The 22,393-nt window shown below is 34.0% G+C and overlaps 1 protein-coding gene across 2 annotated transcripts in view; it reads left to right on the forward strand.

The window, feature by feature from the left end:
* The window catches only part of STXBP5L (syntaxin binding protein 5L), a 478,051-nt gene that overhangs the window by 125,601 nt on the left and 330,057 nt on the right, over positions 1–22,393 (forward strand). For both annotated transcript variants that reach the window (XM_054481057.2, XM_054481058.2), the window contains exon 4: positions 21,939–22,020. In XM_054481057.2, coding sequence (XP_054337032.1) covers positions 21,939–22,020 — 82 coding nt within the window. The remainder of the gene's footprint in view (positions 1–21,938; positions 22,021–22,393) is intronic.

A 22,393-nucleotide genomic window follows, 5' to 3' on the forward strand; every position in this document is an offset into this window, starting at 1 on the left:
TTTGAAACAAATGATGCTGGAACAACTGGACATCCATATACCAAAAAAAAAAAAAAAAATCCAGACACAGTCCTTACATCTTTCACAAAAATCAACCCAAAATGGATCATAGGCTTAAATGTAAAACACAAAATTATAAAACTCTTAGATGCTAACAGAAGAAAACTTGGGTGATGTGGGTTTGGTAATAGCTTTTTAGGTACAATAGTAAGAAAAGAATCGATAACTTGGATTTTATTAAAATAAGGCACAAAATGGCAGATAGGAGGCAGAACTAACTTGCAGCTACCACTTGGATAGACAGAGCAGCATGTGGAGACCCACATCAGGAACTTTTACTTCATGAACTACTGCAGGAACATACCAAGAAAGACAAGAGAATCCACAGACCCTTTGAAGGAGGTGGATTGCTGCTGCAGGCTCTATGGGACAGCCAAGGAACCATGAGCCTGCTTGCTTTCTCAGCTTAGAGGCTTGTAACCTGGGGCAGGTTCTCAGCCCTGCTCACTGGCGGCCTGGAAATAAACTCTGTGCTGTTGAGGGGGCACAGTAGGAGTGAGACTGGCGTTTCGGCTGCAGGCTGCCTGGGAACTGGGTCAGGCCTGTGGCTGCAGGCTTTTCCCCACTTCCCTGGTGACCTGTGGCATGCAGCAGAGGCAGCCGTAATCCCCCCGGAACATATCTCCATTGGCCTGAAAACCACAACCCCATTCCTCACAGCAGCCACAGCAAGCCCTGCCCAAGGAGAGTCTGAGCTCAGACATGCCTAACCCTGCCCCCCAACTGATGGTCTTTGTCTACCCACCCTAATCGAAGAGAAATGACATAATGCCTTGGGAGCTGTATGGGCCTGCACACTACCTGAGAAACCTGAATACTTATCCAAAGGTGACCATAGGGCAAGCTTGTATCCTCCCTATACAACTACAGCTGATGTGCTCTTGAAAGCCACACCTCATGGCTGGAGGCCAACCAACACAAAACCAACACACTTACCAAAAATACAACCAAGGACCTTCACAGAGTCTACTTCACTCCCCTGCCATCTGCACTGGAGCAGGTCCTGGTATCCATGGCTTAGAGACCTGATAATGGATCACATCACAGGACTCTTTGCAGACACTCCCCATCCAGTACCAGCCCAGAGCGCAGTAGCTCCGCTAGGGGACTAGATCTGGAAGAGAAATAACAATCGCGCCGTTTGGCTCTCAGGAAGCTCCACCGCAGGAGAAAGGGGAGAGCACCACATCAAGGGATCACTCCATGGGACAAAAGAATCTGAACAGCAGCCCTGGAGTCCCAGATCTTCCCACTGACAAAATCTACCCATATGAGAAGAAACTGGAAAAACAATTCCAGTAATATGACAAAATAAGATTCTTTGACACCCCCAAAAGATCACATTAGCTCACCAGCAATGGATCCAAACCAAAACAAAACCTCTGAATTGCCAGAAAAAGAATTCAGAAGGTCGACTACTAAGCCAATCAAGGAGGCACCAGAGAAAGGTGAAGTCCAACTTAACGAAATAAGAAAAAGTGATACAGGATACAAATGGAAGAATCGCGAGTGAAATAGATAGCATAAATAAAAAACAATCACAACTTCTTGAAATGAAGAACACACTTAGAGAACTACAAAATGCACTGGAAAGGCTCAGCAATAATATTGAACAAGTAGAAGGAAGAACTTCAGAACTTGAAGACAGGACTTTTGATTTAATCCAATCCAACAAAGACAAAGGAAAAAGAAAAAAAAAATGCCTCCAAGACGTTTGGGATGTTAAATGGTCAAACCTAAAAATATTGGTGTTCCCCAGGAAGAGGAGAAATCTAAAAGTTTGGAAAACATATTTGAGGGAATAATCAAGGAAAACTTCCCCAGCCTTGCTAGAGATCTAGACATCCAAATACAAGAAGCTCAAAGAACACCTGGGAAATTTATTGCAAAAAGATAATCACCTAGACACATAGTTATCGGCTATCTAAAATCACGATGAAGGAAATAATCTTAAGAGCTGTGAGGCAAAAGCATCAGGTAACCTATAAAGGAAAACCTATCAGATTAACAGCAGATTTCTCAGCAGAAACCATACAAGCTAGAAGGGATTGGGTCCTATCTTTAGTTTCCTTAAACAAAACAATTATCAGGCAAGAATTTTTTATCAAGTGAAACTAAGCTTCATAAATGAAGGGAAGATACAGTCTTTTTCAGACAAACAAATTCTGAGAGAATTTGCCACTACCAAGCCAGCACTACAAGAACTACTAAAGGGAGTTCTAAATCTTGAAACAAATCCTTGAAATACACCAAAATAGAATCTACTTAAAGCATAAAACTCACAGTACCTATAAAACAATACAATGAAAAAAAAAACCCAACAAGGTATTCAGGCAACAAATAGCACAATGAGTACAATAGTACCTTATATCTCAATGCTAACATTGAACGTAAATGGCCTAATTTCTCCACTTGAAAGATATAGAATGGCAGAATGGATAAGAATTTACCAACCAAGTATCTGCTGTTTTCGAGAGACTCACCTTCCACATAAGTACTCACATAAACTTAAGATAAAGGGGTGGAAAAACATAGTCCATGCAACTGGACTCCAGAAGCAAATAGGAGTAGCTATTTTTTAATATCAGACAAAACAAAGTTTAAAGCAACAGCAGTTAAAAAAAGAGGGACATAGTATAATGATAAAAGGATTAGTCCAACAGGAAAATATGACAATCCTAAATATATAGGCATCCCACACTGGAGCTCCCAAATTCATGAAACAATTACTACTAGACCTAAGAAATGAGATAGACAGCAGCACAATAATAGTGTGGGACTTTAAGACAGGTCATCAAGTCAGAAAGTGAACAAAGAAACAATGGACTTAAACTATACCCTAGAACAAATGGACTTAACAGATATTTACAGAACATTCTACCCAACAACTGCAGAATATACCTTCCATTCATTAGCATATGGAACATTCTCCAAGAAAGACCATATCACAGGCCACAAAACAAGTCTCAACAAATTTAAGAAAATCGAAATTATAGCAAGTGCTCCCTCTATTATAGTGGAATAAAACTGGAAATCAACTTCAAAAGGAACCTCAAAACCATGCAAATAATGGAAATTAAATAACCTATTCCTGAATGATTGCTGGGTCAACAATGAAATCAAGAGGAAAATTTAAAATTCTTTGAACTGAACGATAATAGTGACACAACCTATCAAATCCCCTGGAATACAGCAAAGCTGGTGCTAAGAGGAAAGTTCATAGCATTAAATGCCTATATAAAAAAGTCTGAAAGAGCACAAATAGACAATCTAAGGTCACACCTCAAGAAACTAGAGAAACAAGAACAAACCAAACCAAACCCAAACCCAGCAGAAGAAAAGTCATAACCAATAACAGAGCAGAACTAAATGAAATTGAAACTAAAAAATATACAAAAGATAAATTAAACAAAAACTGGTACTTTGAAAAGATAAATAAAATTGATAGGCCATTAGCAAGATTAACCAAGAAAAGAAGAGAGAAGATCCAAATAAACCCAATTAGAAATGAAACAGGAGATATTACAACCGATACCACAGAAATACAAAAGATCATTCAAAGCTACTATGAACACCTTAATGTGCATAAACTAGAAAACCTGGAGGAGATGGATAAAGTGCTGGAAATACACAAACCTCTTAGAGTAAACCAGGAAGAAATAGAAACTCTAAACAGACCAGTAACAAGCAGCAAGATTGAAATTGTAATTAAAAAGTTACCAACAACAACAAAAAAAGTCCAGGACCAGGTGGATTAACAGCTGTATTCTATTAGACAATCAAAGAAGAATCGGTACCAATGCTATTGACACTATTCTAAAAGATAAAAGAGGTAATCCTCTTTAAATCAAATCCTAATATCAAAACCAAGAAAGGACCTTAAATAAAAAGTAAACTACAGACTAATATCCCTGATTAACATAGATGCAAAAATCCTCAACAAAATACTAGCTAACCGAATCCAAGACCATATTAAAAATATAATCCACCATGATCAAGTGGGTTTCATACCAGGGATGCAGGGATAGTTTAGCATACACAAGTCAATAAGTGTGATATACCACATAAATAGGATTAAAAACCAAACTCACATGATCATCTCAATAGACGTAGAAAAGGCATTTGACAAAATCCAGCACCGCTTTATGATTAAAACCCTCAGTAAAATTGGCAGAGAAGGGACATACCTTAAGGTAAAACCATCTATGACAAACCCACAGCCAACATTATACTGAATGGGGAAAAGTTGAAAGCATTCCACCTGAGAACTGGAAAAAGATAAAGATGCCCACTTTCACCACTTCTATTCAACATAGTACTGGAAATCCTAGCCAGAGCAATTAGACAAGAGAAAGAAAGAAAGGGCATCCAAACTGGTAAAGAGGAAGTCAAACTGTTGCTGTTTGTGATGATTGTATACCTAGAAAACCCTAAAGACTCATCTAAAAAGCTCCTAGAACTGGTAAATAGATTCAGCAAAGTTTCAGGATACAAAAATAATGCACACAAATCAGTAGCTCTTCTATACACCAACAGTTACCAAGTTGAGAATCAAATCCAGCTCAATTCCTTTTACAATAGTTGCAAAAAAAACACTTAGGAATATACTTAACCAAGGAGATTAAAGGCCTGTACAAGGAAAACTACAAAACACTGCTGAAAGAAATCAGATGATGCAAACAAATGGACACCCCTTCCATGATCATGGATGGATAGAATCAGTATTGTGAAAATGACTATACTTCCAAAAGCAATCTACAAATTCAATGCAATTATCATCTAAATACCACCATCATTCTTCACAGAACTAGAAAATACAATCATAAAATTCATATGGAACCAAAAAAGAGCCCACCTAGCCAAAGCAAGACAAAGCAAAAAGAACAAATATGGAGGTATCACATTATCCCATTGCAAACTACGCTACAAGGCTATGGTTACCAAAACAGTGGTACTGGTATAAAAATACTTATGTAGACAAATGGAACAGGATAGAGAACGCAGAAATACAGCCAACTTATCTTTGACAAAGTAAACAAAAACATAAGATGAGGAAAGGACACCATATTTAACAAATGGTGCTGGGATAATTGGCAAGCCAGGTGTATAAACGAAACTGGATTCTCGTCTCTCACTTTATACAAAAATCAGCTCAAGGTGGATCAAAGACTTAAATCTAAGACCTGACACCGTAAAAATTCTAGAAGAAGTCTCACTCCGTCGCCCAGGCTGGAGTGCAGTGCTGCAATCTCGGCTCACTGCAAGCTCTGCCTCCTGGGTTCACGCCATTCTCCTACCTCAGCCTCCCAAGTAGCTGGGACTACAGGTGCCCACCACCATGCCCAGCTAATTTTTTTTGTATTTTTAGTAGAGATGGAGTTTTACCGTGTTAGCCAGGATGGTCTCGATCTCCTGACCTTGTGATCTGCCCGCCTTGGCCTCCCAAAGTGCTGGGATTACAGGCATGAGCCACCCCGCCTGGCCTAAAAATGTATTCTTAAACAAAAAATGAAAAAATAAAAATTGCCCTGTGAAAGACACTCTTAAAGGAGTCAAAAGAGAGGCCACAGACTTGGAGAAAATATTTGCAAAACATATATCTGAAAAAGTATTGCTGTCCACAAGCTTACAGAACTTTAAAAACTCAACAATAAGGAAACAACCTAATTTAAACATTGGTAAAATTTCTGAACAGATATCACCAAAGAGGCTATATGGATCACGAATAAGCATATGAAAATATGCTTTGCCTCATATGCCATTAGGGAATTAGGATGGGTCTAGAGTGGCTTTACTTTAGGAATTCTTCAGTCCTACCACTAAGGTAAAATCTTTCTGGGGTTACTACTGAATGCCTCTGGTTGAGCATTGAGATACCTCCACTCTTGGTGTTTGAAATTCAAATACCTTTCAGTGTTCTGTCAGCTCTCGGATACATTCAGCTCTGGAATTCAGGTAACTTCTAGTGCTATGTAAGCTGTCAAGTCTAACCATCTCTTTGGGTTTCCACTTCTTTTCTGTGAAGCCCCATGCAGGTAAAATAAAAATATTACCATCAATAAAATTTATAAACTCATTCTACCATTAATGTCATTTGTTAATTTAATTTGCAACACTGAAGTAGAAAATGTAAGAGGTTGGAGAAAATTTTTCCTTCTCTACAACATCTATTCCATGATATATAGCCCATAAATGTATAAACACAAGTATATAGATTTGATCCTTACAGAAATTAAAAGATAATAAAGACAACAAAAATAGTGCATAAAGCTTGAGCAATTGATTTAGAAAATCCTGGATTAGAATTCTACTTCTATCATGCCCTGGTTTTTTGATCATGAAAAATCACTTAATTTCTCAATGCTTTGAACAGTATCATTCTAATATTGTATATAACAGAATGTTAAAATGACAGTTTAAATTGAAGTCTCCAAAACTACGTGGCAAATATTCCCCAAATTCCAAAGCAAGGCACTGAATTACCTTGGCAAGGCTTGAAGAGAAAATTAAAAAGTAATTTGTGACTCTTAGGTAACCACCCAACTCAATTAATAAGAGAAGTTAGAGAGGCCAAGAGAGATGTTAGAGATTAGAAATATTTCTTTAAAGAGAGTTTTGGTGGTTTCTAAGCCTCCCCTATTTTTGAAGAATAGGAAATGCTTTCCTATCTCCCTATGCTGGACCTAGTGAAAAGGAGTTTTCAAAATGATTCCTTGAATAGCTTAGGATGTACACAGTAGATTGAGGGAGTAGTTGGGATAGCAAGAAATACTATTGCTTATAACTCAACCCTATATGGTTTGCTCTTTTAAAGTATATATTATATATAAATATAAATATTATAATGCAAATATTTTCTCTTGAATAATCAGATCTGAGCCTGAGTTCTCATATAGCAATTATCAGCTGAAGCTGAAGCATAGCTGTTTCTTTAAATTGTACAGACTTTCCAGTTTACTAAAGTTTTTAGTGTTCCATATATTTCTTACACTTTATTCATTTAAGTTAATTTTTAACTGTCTAAATTTTGCAGGTGTTTGAATTTCCAAAACCTGCTCTTGGCTCTCAAATTCCAATAGTTTCTGTAAACCATGAACTGTTGACTCAGGTATATTTTTACCTGATACGTGGGATTATATTAGTTATCTTATCTGGCATTTAGGAATAAATTGCTTAATGAAGAAACATCCTACTAAAACCAACCTTACTGCTTCTGTTTTTGAATCCCTCTAGAGTATTACTTATATAAAGTAATTTGTAAAAGTGTATTATTAAATTATAATATTATTATATTATTTATATATTTTATAATATATAAATTATATCAATATATCATAATGTATAATATATTAATGTTAATAATATATTAGTATTATCAATATATTATATAGAAATATATTTATAATTTTATAAATTATATATAATTATAATTAAATTATAATTAAATTATATTTAATTCCCGTGCTTAAAAGCTTTCAGTGACTTTTCATTACATCTAAAATAAAATTCAAATGTATCACCTTGATTTAAAGGTGTCTATATTCCCCTGCACATTGTGCATATGTACCCTAAAACTTAAAGTATAATAATAATAAAATAAAAATAAATAAATAAGTAAAGGTGTCTATATGATCTAGTACTTGCTTCTTCTCCAGCCTCAATCACTGTGCTCCAAGCACTATTAACCTTTTACAGTTCTTTTAATAACTCAAGTTAATTCACAATTAAATGTCTTTGTTCTAGATCACCTGGATTATTGCCTAGTTAAATCTTTTATATTCATGTCTGAGCTTTAAAGTCACCTACTAACAGAGCCTTTCCTTAAGAGACAACTTAACCACAAAACACTCTTTATCACATATTCCTATTTTATTTTCATTATAACACATCACTAGCTTATATTTTCTCATTTTGCTTATTTGTTTGCTGTTGTTTCCCTTCAAGTAAAATATAGCAATATGAGAGCAAGAGCTTTTATGTCTTGTTCACTGATATATCCTCATATGTAAAACAGTGTTCAATGGTTTGGCAGTTAGGTAATTTATGACTTAGCTAATGTAGTTTCAGAGAAAAGATGGATGACGAAGTTTGATGAAGATAGGATAAAGACTGAATGCAAGTTGAATAAGCAGAGAAAGCATCCATTAGTGATTCAAGAAATTTGACACTGAAAAAATAGGAATAAGAGAAAAGAGTAACTAAAAGAGGAAGAAAAGGTAAAATCAGGAAGAGGTGGCAGATATATAATATAGTTATATACATATGTAACAAACCTTCACGTTGTGCACATGTACCCTAACACTTAAAATATAATTTAAAAAAAAAATATATATAGTTATATTTCTAGGTTGCACTACAAAAACAGGTTATTCCAAGCAGCCCTCCCTTCCGTAAGTTTCTGCTTTTAGTCAGACAAGAGAAGCTCTGAGTAGACTTCTTTCTACATTTGTTCATTCTCAATTGCCTTCAGCTCAAAATAATCCATATGCCAAAGTGGCATATATTGGTGTGGCATATTCTGATCCTCTTCAAAATGAATGTAAGTTTTTCTATTTATGTGTATATATATATGTGCTTGTATATATGTGTATGTGTGTGTATATATATATGTATATATCCATTGGATTCCTAAGTCCTATAAGCACATGATCAAAATGTGTCTCATTCCATTTCAGAATACTTTTGAGAGCCATGTAAATCCAATATGTTAGTACATTCTGAAAGAGAGTACTCAAATTCATTTAGTTAATCATGATTTAAGGAAATTAGTGTAACAAAAGGAAAAAGTCACCCCCGTGGGATTTCAGGGTCAAGAGGAACTGAAAGGTTAACTTAATAGCATCCATATAGGGTAAGTCCTTTGAATCTTACAGTTTTGGAGATCAGAAGCCCAAAATGAGTCTCACTTGGTTAATATCAATGTGTTGGAAGAGCTGCACTTCTTTCTGGAGGCTGTAGGGAAGAATTTGTTTTCCTTCCTTTTTCAGCTTCTAAAGGCTGCCTTTGTTCTTTGGCTCTTGTCCCCTTTCCATCTTCAAAGTCCACAATGCTCAGTGGAGTCTATTTCATGTTGCATTACCCTGACACTAACTCCCCTGTGTCTTTTTTTTTGTTTGTTTGTTTTCACTTATAAGGACTCTTGTAGTTATGGTGAGCCCACCTGAGTAATCCAAGATAATCTCCCCATCTCATGGTCAGCCAAACAGTGACCTTCATTCCATCTGCAACCTTAATTTCACCTTGTCATGTAACATAACATATTCAAAGGTTTCAGGGATTAGGACATGGACATCTTCGGGGCAGGGTGCATTATTCTACCTACTACACTGATAGTCACCATATATTTTATTCTTCACCTTTCCTTTCACATATCCTCAGCTCTCAGCTATTAGTTTGATTTTTTCTACTTTTCTCTATCACCATAATGTTTGAGTACTCTGTAAACTGTCACTCAGTTTATTTGGTGATATGCAATAGGGCCAGAAATAATCTGTTCTGGAAATAAAAATTCAGTCAGTTAAATTTCTTCAGAAATCACATACGCAATATACATTTGTTAAATAAATTAATTAATACAAGTATCTTCAAAAATTGTATCTAAATTAATAGAAACATTAGAATTAATTTCAATTTTCACAGCCGAATTATTTCAAAATCACTGACTACATTTTCATTAAGTTTAGAAGTATTAAGTGGATTGTTTGCTGTGTAATACATAGATTATTATGCTATTAATAAATAGAAATAATAACTTTTTCAGGCTATAGCAGAAATTTTTGCAGTATTTTCTTTTCTGTAGTTGATATTATTAATAATGGAAAAATTAATTGGTACTCTATAACTTGCTTGACCAATGGCTGTAAGTTACTAGAATATCCTCAAAAACTTAGAAATTTTTATGTAGGTCTTCTTTCCTCAAAAATCATTGCAAGAGTCTTGTAGTGATTATATGATATTCAATAGTAAAGCTATCCACTTCTCTGCATTCCCAGGGTGTCCCTTACATTTTCTACAGTAGAAACATCAAAAATATTCTAAGGTCTTTTAGAAATATTGCTTCATTTATATCTACAGTCAGTTTTCAAAAATAAGATTATCATTTTCTTTGGAGATCTTGTATAAGCTGTTGGAACCATCATTTTTTTCCGGTAGTAGCAAAGAAAATAAAACAAAACCTACCAATAATTTAAATTTAAATAGTAATCAGTGCAGTGGCTATATCCTCACTTCTGTTACTTTGCTTCCTTCACTTAGCCAAAATTCCACATTCAGGTTCTGCTTTTGTACCACTTAATTCCTGACAACAACTGCCATATAAGTTGTGGTTGTTAATTGCTAACAATAGAAACTAGTTGGCTGATTGATTAGAAAGGGAGTTTATTCTCCCATTCACAATTGCTACAAAGAGAATAAAATACCTAGGAATACAACATACAAGGGATGTGAAGAACCTCTTCAAGAAGAACTACAAACTACTGCTCAAGGAAATAAGAGAGGACACAAACAAATGGAAAAACATTTCATGCTTATGGATAGGAAGAATCAATATCGTGAAAATGGCCATACTGACCAAAGTAATTTATAGATTCAATGCTATCCCCATCAAGCTACCACTGACTTTCTTCACAGAATTAGAAAATACTACTTTAAATTTCATATGGAACCAAAAAAGAGCCCATATAGCCAAGACAATCCTAAGCAAAAAGAACAAAGCTGGAGGCATCACGCTATGTGACTTCAAACTATACTGCAAGGCTTACAGTAACCAAAACAGCATGGTACTGGTAGCAAAACAGATATATAGACCAATGGAACACAACAGAGGCCTCATAAATAACACCACACATCTACAACCATCTGATCTTTGACAAATCTGACAAAAACAAGAAATGGGGAAAGGATTCCCCATTTTATAAATGGTGTTGGGAAAACTGGCTAGCCATATGCTGAAACTGGACCCTTTCCTTACACCTTATACAACAATTAATGCAAGATGGATTAAAGACTTAAATGTAAGACCTAAAACCATGAAAACCCTAGAGGAAAACCTAGGCAATACCATTCAGGACATAGGCATGGGCAAAGACTTCATGACTAAAATACCAAAAGCAATGGCAACAAAAGGCAAAATTGACAAATGGGATCTAATTAAACTAAAGAGATTCTGCACAGCAAAAGAAACTATCATCAGAGTGAACAGGCAAGCTACAGAATGGGAGAATTTTTTTTGAATCTATCCATCTGACAAAGGGCTAATATGCAGAATCTACAAGGAACTTAAACAAATTTACAAGAAAAAAGCAAACAACACCATCAAGAAGTGGGCAAAGGGTATGAACAGAGACTTCTCAAAAGAAGACATTTATGAGGCCAACATACATATGAGAAAAAGCTCATCATCACTGGTCATTAGAGAAATGCAAATCAAAACTACAATGAGATACCATCTAATGCCAGTTACAATGGTGATTATTAAAAAGTCAGGAAACAACAGATGCTGGAGAGGATGTGGAGAAATAGGAACACTTTTACACTGTTGGTGGGTGTGTAAATTAGTTCAACCATTGTGGAAGACAGTGTGATGATTCCTCAAGGATCTAGAACCTGAAATACCATTTGACTCTGCAATCCCATTACTGGGTGTATACCCAAAGGATTATAAATTGTGCTGCTATAAAGACATATGCACACATATGTTTATTGCAGCACTATTCACAATAGCAAAGACTTGGAACCAGCCCAAATGCCCATCAGTGGTAGGAGTGGATAAAGAAAATGTGGTGCATATACACCATGGAATATTATACAGCCATAGAAAAGGATTAATTCATGTCCTTTGCAGGGACATGGATGAAGCTGGAAGTTATGATTCTCAGCAAACTAACACAGGAACAGAAAACCAAACACTGCATGTTCTCACTCAGAAGTGGGAGTTGAACAATGAGAACACGTGGACACAGTGTGGTGAACATCACACACCGGGTCATGTTGTGGGGTGTTGGACTAGAGGAGGGATAGCATTAGGAGGAATACCTAATGTAGATGATGGGTTGATGGGTGCAGCAAACCACCATGGCACATGTATACCTGTGTAACAAACTTGCACGTTCTGCACCTGTATCCCAGTACTTAAAGTATAAAAAAAATATAAATTCCCAGAATTCCCAGGCCCCACCCTAAAACTACTGTATCAGAAATTCTCAGGGTAGGGCTCAGCCATCTGTATATTAACATGTCCTGTAGATGATTTTGATGCATGATAAAGCTTGAGAATCAATATTTTAGGAAAATTCAATGGCTTTTTAAACCTGATCAATTAAAGCAATAGCTCCCCTCTCCCCAAAAAAGAAAGGGAGTTTATTAAATGGATATTGGGTAACTTACTGGGAGAGTTGGAAAAATGAGTTCAAGACAAGCTTCCAAGAGCAACATCGCAAACCATGCTATAGAGGTGACCTAATGTGGATGTATTGACACTCTTAAAACAAATTATGATCTCTTCTCCCACTGTATCTTTATTGCATGTGAGAATTACTCAGAGAGGGAAAAGGCTGAAAGATAAGCAGCAAGCAGTTCGTGAAACACCCCATAAACCACATGATTAAAACCCCATAAGGAATTTGAATATTATTCTCATGGCAGGAGACTTTTAAATAGGAATGGCATTATGAGATTTTCATTGTAGAAAGATGATTGAGGATGCATTGTGGAAAATAGGTTGGAAGCAAGGTCAGAATACACAACCAATAGGATGTTTATGTACGTGTGTGCATACATATATGTATATATCTATGTATGTGTATATATTTCTATTTCTGTCTATTCATCAACCAATCAATCAATCAACTATCTAGATTATTTTAAGAAATTGGCTCACACAACTATGGAGGCTGGCAAATCCAAAATCTGTAGGGCAGGTTGGCAGGCTGGAGATCCAGGGATGATTGATGTTGCTGTCTTACATCTAAAGGCAGTCTGGAGTCAGAATTCTTTCTCAGGGAACTCAGTCTTATAAGGCCTTCAACAGAAGGCCCATCCATATTATGAAGGGTAACCTGCTGTATTCAAAGTCTGCTGATTTAAATATTAATCACATAAAAAATACCTTCATAGCAAGATTTAGACTGGTATTTGGTCAAAAACTGGGTACCTAAGTGGACATAAAATTAACCACTACACAAGGAGACCAGTTAAGGAGTTGCAACGTGAAAGATTTGATAGTAGCATTAAGAATGGGTAAAAATAGATGTACTCAAGAGATGCTTAAAAGTAGAATTGACTAACATAATATGTTGAATTTGGAATAGAATAATGGATGATAGGCCTGACCATCATAGTGGAAGGTTTTGTCACTCACTGAGATAGGATACAGAAAAAGCAAAGCAGGATTTGGTAGGAAAGATAACCAGTTTGTTACACGCTAAGTAAAAGATTTTTGTGGTACATACAAGTAGAGTGATCTACTGGGTATTTAGATACATTTTCTGAAATTTGAGGAAGAATTCTGAGCTGCAGATAAAGATTTTGGAATCATAAACATATAATGGTAATTGAAAGCTGAGATGGCCCAGGAGGAGTGAGTAAGGTATGAAAAGAAGTAGGTCTAGAAAAGAATGTAGGAAAATATATAAGAAGTAGAGAAAAATAATTTCCCAAGGGAACTTTAGAAGTGATGGCCAAAAAGAAAGAAATTGGAGTCTTGTTATTATAAAAAGCCAAAGGAAGAAGAATGTATCATGAAGAAAGTTTTGATTATAAAGTCAAATATTGCAGTAGGGATCAAATCAGAGAAAGAATGAAAAGTGATCATTGAATTTAGCTACTAGAAAGTTGTTATTTGTGACCTTATTAGCCACTAGGTAATAAATTCATGTGTTTTTTTATGGTATGTTTACCCACTTGGTGTTAAACCAATATATTACCAAGTAGTCTGTAATTGTATTTGTAATTTTAGCATTAACTGCTATATAGTCTTATAACTAAGAACTTTTTTAATAATTGAAAGATAAATTATAGTGTTTTATATAAAATTATATACTTTGAGTTTTGTGAACATTTAATTATGTAAACTAAATGTCACAGCTGAAAAGTATCAAGCAGCCTGTGAAAACATGAATTAAACTGATTAATACATTACTGCTTTAAGAAATACTTAAAAGATCTTGAAATATTTTAACTCTTATTAAAAATAGTATTTTCTCTTGCCATTTCTATGTTTTTAAAAATTGATGCTATGCAAGTCTTTTGGATAGTAACTACTAAAATAGCACTAGGAAACTAAGCTTTGGATATTATTTTAAAATGAACATCTATAATATGCCACTCTCTAGGTAGCAAACGGAGGTTAGTGATATAAACAAAACAGAAAACCATTGTTTTCTTTATTTTTTTCTGAAATTTATATACATTTAAGGGGTACAATTGCAGTTCTGTTGCATGAATATACTACATAGTGGTGAATTCTGAGTTCTTAGTGTAACCATTACCCAAATAATATACATTATACCCATTAAGTAATTTCTCATCCCTCATTCTCCTCCCTCCCACCTTTCTGAGTGTCCAATGTCTATTATTTCACACTTTATGTCCATGTGGACATGTTATTTAACTCCCATCTGTAAGTGAGACTGTAATATTTGACAGTTTCTGAGTTGACCTAACTTAAGGTAATGGCCTCTAATTCCATTCATATTGCTGCAAAAGATATGATTTCATTTTTTATGGCTGGATAATATTCCATTATATATCTATATAGCTGTTTCTATATCATTTATCTATCTATCTATCTGTCTGTCTATCTATCTATCTATCTATCTATCTATCCATCAATCCACCTATGTATCTATCTAGCTCACATTTTCTTTATCGAATCATCCATTAATGGACACTTAGATTGATTCCATGTGTCTGCTATTGTGAATAGTGCTGCAATAAACTTATAAGTGGAGTTATCTTTTTGGTATAATGATTTCTTCTCCTTTGGGTAGATACCTAATAGTGGGATTGCTGGATTGAATAGTAGTTATATTTTTAGTTCTTTGAGAAATATCCATACTATTTTCCACAGAGTTTGTACTAGTTTATATTCCCACCAACAATGTATAAGTGTTCCCTTTCCTCCACATCCTTGCCAACATCTGTTATTTTTTGACTTTTTAATAATAGTCATTCTGACATAAGATCATATCTTATTGTGGTTTTAATTTGTATTTCTCTAATGAATAGTGTTGTAGAGCATTTTTTATATACTTGTTGGCAATTTGTAGGTCTTTGGAAAAAATGCCTGTTCATGTCCTTTGCCTGTTTTTTAATGGGATTATTTGTTTTACTGTTGTTGAGTTGTTTGAGTTCCTTGTAGATTTTGGATGTCAGTCCCCAGAATAGTTTGCGCATATTTTCTCCCATTCTGTAGGTTGGCTATTCATTCTGTTGATTGTTTCCTTTTTGTCAGAAGGTTTTATTTTAATTAAGCCCCACTTGCCTATTTTTGTTTTTGTTGCTTGTGCTTTTGAGGTCTTAATAATGAATCCTTTGCCTAGGCCAATGTCCAGAAGAGTTTTCCCAAGTTTTCTTCTAGTAGTTCTATAGTTTGAGGTCATACATTTAAGTTTTTACTCCATCTTGAGTTGGTTTTTGTATATAGTGAGAGATAGGAGTCCAGTTTCATGTTTCTGCACATGACAATCCAATTTTCCCAGCACCATTTATTGAAAAGGATGTCCTTTCCCAGTGTATGCTTTCATTGACTTTATTAAGTATCAGTTGGGTGTAGACATGTGGCTTTATTTCTGGGTTCTTGATTCTGTTCTATTGATATATATGTCTATTTTTATATCAATATCATGCTGTTTGGGTTACTGTAGCTTTGTAGTATAATGTGAGGCCGGGCAATGTTATGTCTTCAGCTTTGTTCTTTCTGCTTAAGATTGCTGTGGCTATTCTGGCACTTTTGTTGGTTCCATATGAATTTTAAGATTTTTTTCTAATTCTGTGAAAAATGACATTAGTATTTTGATAGAAATTGCATTGAATCTGTAGATTGCTTTGGGAAATATTGTCATTTTAATGAATCTAGGTCAATTTAGGGAAAGTTGCCATCTTAACAATATTGAATCTTGAAAATCTTCATTTATTTTGGTCTTTAATTTCTCTTTGTAATATTTTATAGCTTTCAGTGAACAGGTCTTAAAACATCTTTTGTTAAACTTATTCCAAAGTATTTCTTGATGCTGTTTTAAATGAATTTTTCTTAATATATAATTGGTCTTTGCTAGTAGATAGAATTACAATTGATTTAAAAATTTGGGGGCTGGGCATGGTGGCTCACACCTGTAATCCAGCACTTTGGGAGGCTGAGGTGGGCGGTTCACTTGAGATCAGGAGTTTGAGACCAGCCTAGCCAACATGGTGAAATCCCATCTCTACTAAAACTACAAAGATTAGCTGGGCACGGTTGTGGGCTCCTGTAATCCCACTTACTTGGGAGGCTGAGGCAGGAGAATTGCTTGAACCCAGGAGGCAGAGGTTGCAGTGAGCTGATATTGAGCCACTGCACTCCAGCCTGGGCAACACGAGTGAGACTCCATCTTAAAAAAAATTGATTTTGCTTTCTACAACCTTATTTGTTTCAGTAATATTTTATGGCTTTCTTATGGTTTTCCTATATAAATTTGATGTTTTCTGCAAATAGAGTTGTCTTCCTTTCCAGCCTGCATGCTTTTTATTTTTCTCACCTTAATGCACTTGATAGTACTTCTAGTATCTAGCATGATAGTAAATAGAAATAATGATAGATGATTCTTGCTTTATTCATTATCCTAGGTAGAAAGTATTGTTCCTCTTGCTGTTAAGAATAATGTACAAATTTTCCTTAAATGCACTTAATCAGATTGAGGAAGTTCACTTTTCCTAGTTTACTGGGAGATTTTATTATGAAAGCATCTTAAATTTTGTCAAATGCTTTTTCTGTATCTATCAAAATGATTGGTTTTGTTTTCAGTTGATAGGATGACTTACATTGATTGATTTTTTAAAATGTTCAACCAACATTGCATTCCTGGCATAAATCCCACTGGTTATATTTTATAATTCTTTAAAAAATTTAAAAAATATATATTTTCTAGAGATGAGGTCTTTCTCTGTCACCCAGGCTTGAGTTCAGTGGCACGGTCATAGCTCACTGAAGCCTCAAACTCCTGGGCTCAGGAAATCCTCCCACCTAAGCCTGCTGAGTAGCTGGGACTACTGGCACACATCATTATGCACAGCTAATTTTTCAAAAATCTTATTTGTAGAGATGGGGTCTCACTATGTTGGCCAGGCTGGTCTTGAACTCCTGGCTTCAAGCAATCGTTCTGCTTTGGCTTCCCAAAGTATTGGGATTCCAGAAGTGAGCCACCACACCTGGCTTTTTTTTTTTCTGTCTTTCTTTTTCTTTTTTTTCTGAAAGGCTCTACTCTGTCATCCAGACGGGAGTGCAGAGGTGTGATCATAGCTCACTATAACCTTAAACTCCTGGACTTAAGCGATCTTCTTGCCCCACCGTCCTTACTATCTGGGATCACAGGTATGTGCCACTGAACCCAGCTAATTTTATTATCTTTTAAAGTTTTGTAGAGATGGGATCTTGCTATGTTTCCCAGGCTGGTCTTGAAATCCTGGCTTCAAGTGATCCTCCTGCCTTGGCCTTATGAAGCACTATAGTCTTTTTATATGTTGTTGTATTCAATTTGCCAACATTTTTTATTGGTATTTTTTGAATCTATATTCATGAGAGATATTAGTCTGAAGTTTTCTTGTTTTATGATATCGTTTGTCATGATTTGGTATTAGAATAAAAGTATTTTTATAGAATGAGTCAGAAAATCTTTCTTCCTCTCTATTTTTCTGCAGGAATTTTATAGAATTGGCATTATTTTTTCCTCTAAATGTGTCATAGATTTTATTTTATAAGTAATGGTATCTTGACCTGGAGTTTTCTTTGAGGAAATAATTTTAATTGGAATTCAGTTTCATTAATTTGTATAGTGCTGTTAAATTTCCTGCTTCTCCTTGTGTAATTTGTGTCTTTCTGGGAATTTGTCCATTTCATTTAGATTGTCAAATTTATTGACATAATTTTTTAAATAATATTTGTTTGTTGTCTTTTTAATTTCTAAAGTTTTTATGGCAATATTCCTTTCCTTATAAAGGAAATGTGTGTACTTTCTTTTTACCTTGATCACTCTGGTGGAAGGTTTATTAATTTCATTGAATTTTTCAAACCAGCTTTTGGTTTCACTGTTTTTTTAAATTGTTAATCTGTTTCTATTTTATTGATTTATCTGATCATCTTTATTATTGTTCTCCTTTTTTTCTGGTTTTGAAATTAATTTGCTCTTCTTTTTCTACCTTCTTAAGATGAAAGCTTACATAATTTAAGATCTTTTTCTTTGCTAATATAGGTAATAAAAGCTCTAAATTTTTCTCAAACTGCTGCTTTAGCTGCATCTCACACCTTTGATATATTTTTATTAGTTTATTAAATTATTTAATTACTGTTATGTTTTTTTATCAATGCTTCTTTAGTAGTTTATAATTTAATTTTCAAACATTTGGAGGGTTTTCTGGATGTTATTAATTTCAAATTCAACTATGGTCAGAAACTATACTCTTTATGATTTCAATACTTTTAAATGCTTTGATTCTTGTTTTATAGTTCGAAATATTGTATCTCTTAGTAATTGTTTATTTTATACTTCAAAAGTATATTTATTCTGCTCTTTTTGGGTTGTATGTTTTATAAATGCCAATTGGGTCAGGTTGGTTGATAGCCTTTTACTTATGTCTTCTTCATTTTTACTAATTTTGTCTTATATTAGTTATCGAGAAAGGGGTGCTAAAAACTCAAACTATAATTGTGAATTCATCTGTTTCTGTTTGTGGTTCTATCAATTTTGTATTATGTATTTTAAGCTCTGTAATTAGGTGTATAATTTAGGATTTTAATTTTTTTAAATAATTTGACCCATTTATTATTATGAAGTGACCACCTTTAACCCTGGTAATGTTCTGTATTCTGAAATCAACTTTACTGTATATTAATATATCTTTCCACCTATATCTTAATTAATGTTAGTATGGTGTATAATTTTCCATGTTTTAACTTTTAACCTATTTGTATATATTAACCTATTTGTATATATTTAAAGGAGATTTCTGTACGAAGCATATACTTAGGTCTGCATTTTTGTCTTTTCTGACAATCACTGCATTTTAAATGGGGTGTTTATACTGTTTGCATTTAGTGTGGTATTGGTATGGCTGGGTATAAATCTACCATCTTGCTCTTTGTTTTCTATTTATCTTACTAGTTCTTAGCCCCCCCCAACAATATTCTGCCTTATTTTTTGTTAAACTTTTTAATGATTTCATTTTGTCTCCTTTGTTGGCTAATTAGCTATAATCTTCTTGGTGATTGCCTTATGGTTTATATTAATAGTGTACAGCTGTACCTTATATAAGTTTACCTTCAATTAATGTTACACTAGTTTATGAATAGTATAATAGTAAAGTTTCTATTTCCCCTCCTATTGGCCTTTGTGTTATTGTTAATATCATTTTACTTCTACATACGTTATAAACCACAAATGTACTATTATTATTTTTGCTTTAAACAGTAGATTATTTTTTAAAGATAACTTGTATTTTATATTTACCCATATATTTATCATTTTAAATGTTCTTTTTTCCTTTTTGTATATCCAGATACTATTTTATATCATTTCCCTTTTGCCTGAAGACCCTCTTTAACATTCCTTTTAGTGCAGGTCTTTTCATGATGAATTGTTTCAGTTTTATGTGTCTGAAAAGTGTCTTCATTTCAGTTTCATTTTTGAAGATAATTTAATTTTGGTCATTATTTAAAAAATATTTTATCTCTTCTCTCCCTCCTCTTTCTCTTTTTTATTACTCAAATTACAACTAATTAGGCCATTTGACATTGACCCACAGTTCAATGGTGTGCTGTTCTTCCTCTACCCCTCTGTTATTTTTTTCTCTGTGTTATATTTTGGATAGTTTTTATTGACATATTTTCAAGTTCACTAATCTTCAATGTATTTTAAAAAAAACTCTAGATATTCTATTTGAGATAGATAGGTAGATATATGGATGGATAGATAGATCTATCTGCTGTATATCTACTTAACATGCTCAATCTCCTCTCTACCTTCTTCAACATATGCAGTGTAGTATAATAAATGTTTTACTATCTCTATTATTTCTATCCTGTTTTATTTCTGGGTCTCTTTCTATTGATATTTCTCCTTGTTACAAGTTATATTTTTTACTTCTCTGCAGTGAATGCCATACCTCTTGAATTTTACATTTTTGAGTGCTAAAGGTTTTTGTATTTCTATAATTATCCTTGATCTTTGTTTAGTATGCAGTTAAGCTATGTGGAACAGTTTGATCCTTTTGTAACCTGGTTTTCAGTATTGCTAAGCAGAACCAGAGCAGTCTTTATCTTAGGGAGGAATTTTTCCTCATACTGAGGTAATATTCTCTGAGTACTTTGCATGTGAATTCTGAGGGTTTGCACTTTTGCTGGTGGGAACATGAAAAATTCTTGCCTCAATATAAACTTTATTTTTGGTTTGTTTTCTTGATTTATTCTTCAAGAAGGATTCTTTTTCTTCTTGGTTTGTTCTTTCCTCAGTTTCAGGTAGTTTCTTCAAACTTATTCCTTCCTTAGTACTTAGCTAAAGATTTGAGGAGGACCCTTCTGCAAATCTCTAGAGCTCTTTTTGTGTTACATTTTCTTCTTTGCTACTCAACCCTATGAACTCTAGTTGTCCCTGGCCTCCCTAGACTGTTAGTTCTGTCTCCTCACTCAGTAGGCCTGCTAGATTTTATCTGGGTTCCCCCTCCTTGTGCTGGAGCCTTGAAATTCTCTCTAGGCAGTAAACTGGGGCTATCATAAGCCTCGCCTTATATATTTTCTGTCTTTCAGGGATCATTGTCATTTCCTACCTGATACGCAATGTCTTAAAATTTGTTACATACATTTTGTACAGATTTTTAATTGTTTTAGGTGGTGAATAAATCTGGCCCACATTCCTCATTATGACCATAAGTGGAGACTCTCATCTAATTTTTATCTTTATGCAAGCAAACAAATAAGTAAATATACATATATATCAGATCATTTGGTATAGAATATGAAAGTAAATTTTGTTACATGGTGTTTTCTCATTCTGTTTTTTTTACCTTCATTCCTCCTCCTTCCTTTTTTTTCTCTCTCTTACTTATATGTTATGTAGCATAGTGTAGATGACTTGTTACCATTTATTTTCCAGTTTTCTTGGTTTTTTACCTTATTTATCATGTTTTTCTATGTAGATATTTTATACTTTTATTTAGTCAAATATATCAGTCTATTTCTTTATGATCTCTGGGTTTTAAATTATGCTTAGAAGATTTTTTATATGTCAAGATTATCAACATATTTACCTGTGTCTTTTTAAACTCATCTTATGATTTAATTATACCAAATTATTGACTCACTTTGAATTTATTGTAGTGAAACTAGTGTTTAATCAATTAAAAAATCTTAAATGAAGTGAGGTGTATCTAGATTCCCAATTCTTGTTTAACTTCATGGAAAAAGCTGCCATCTTTCAAATTCCTTATTGTATTCTTTTTTTCAAATTGTTGGAATATTAAACATCTGAGCTATACAATTTAACTTACAACTACTAAGAGTAAGATTTTTCAACTATTTATAAAAATAAGGGAAACTAAATAGCAAAACATCTGTTGATAAATAAGTTAGTTTCTTTGCTCATTAATATTGGTGCTAATTAAAATGTTAGAATCCTTGACTTTTATTATATTAGACTCGGGAGACCTGGTGTTGATTGCTATTGCCAACATGAAAGTGGTGCAGCTGTCCTACAGCTCCAATTTTTGATCAATGAGGTAAGGATTATTTTTTGACTACTTAAATCACACACTCGCCCACTATGCAGTGAATCAGTTGATGTAATCTTTTAAATACTGTGATTCTAAATGCTTAAATATATATGCATGCAATATTACTTCTGATTATATTTTTCACAAAAGACTGTACTCCTGTATTGGTTAATTTATTAAATTTTAAAGAAAAAAGATTGTATATACCATATTCTGTTATTGTTACTATATAGCATAATTTAGTTTAATTATTTAAATTAAAAAAAATCCTAATGTCTTTTGATTGCTTCACTGGCCATTAATTTTTTTTCTATACACTCACTTCCCACCAACTTAAATTTTGTAATCAAGGCCTAACTTCATATTTTATCTTTATCTT

This window comes from Pongo pygmaeus, chromosome 2 (assembly GCF_028885625.2).
Source record: "Pongo pygmaeus isolate AG05252 chromosome 2, NHGRI_mPonPyg2-v2.0_pri, whole genome shotgun sequence".
NCBI classification, from domain to species: Eukaryota; Metazoa; Chordata; class Mammalia; order Primates; family Hominidae; genus Pongo; species Pongo pygmaeus.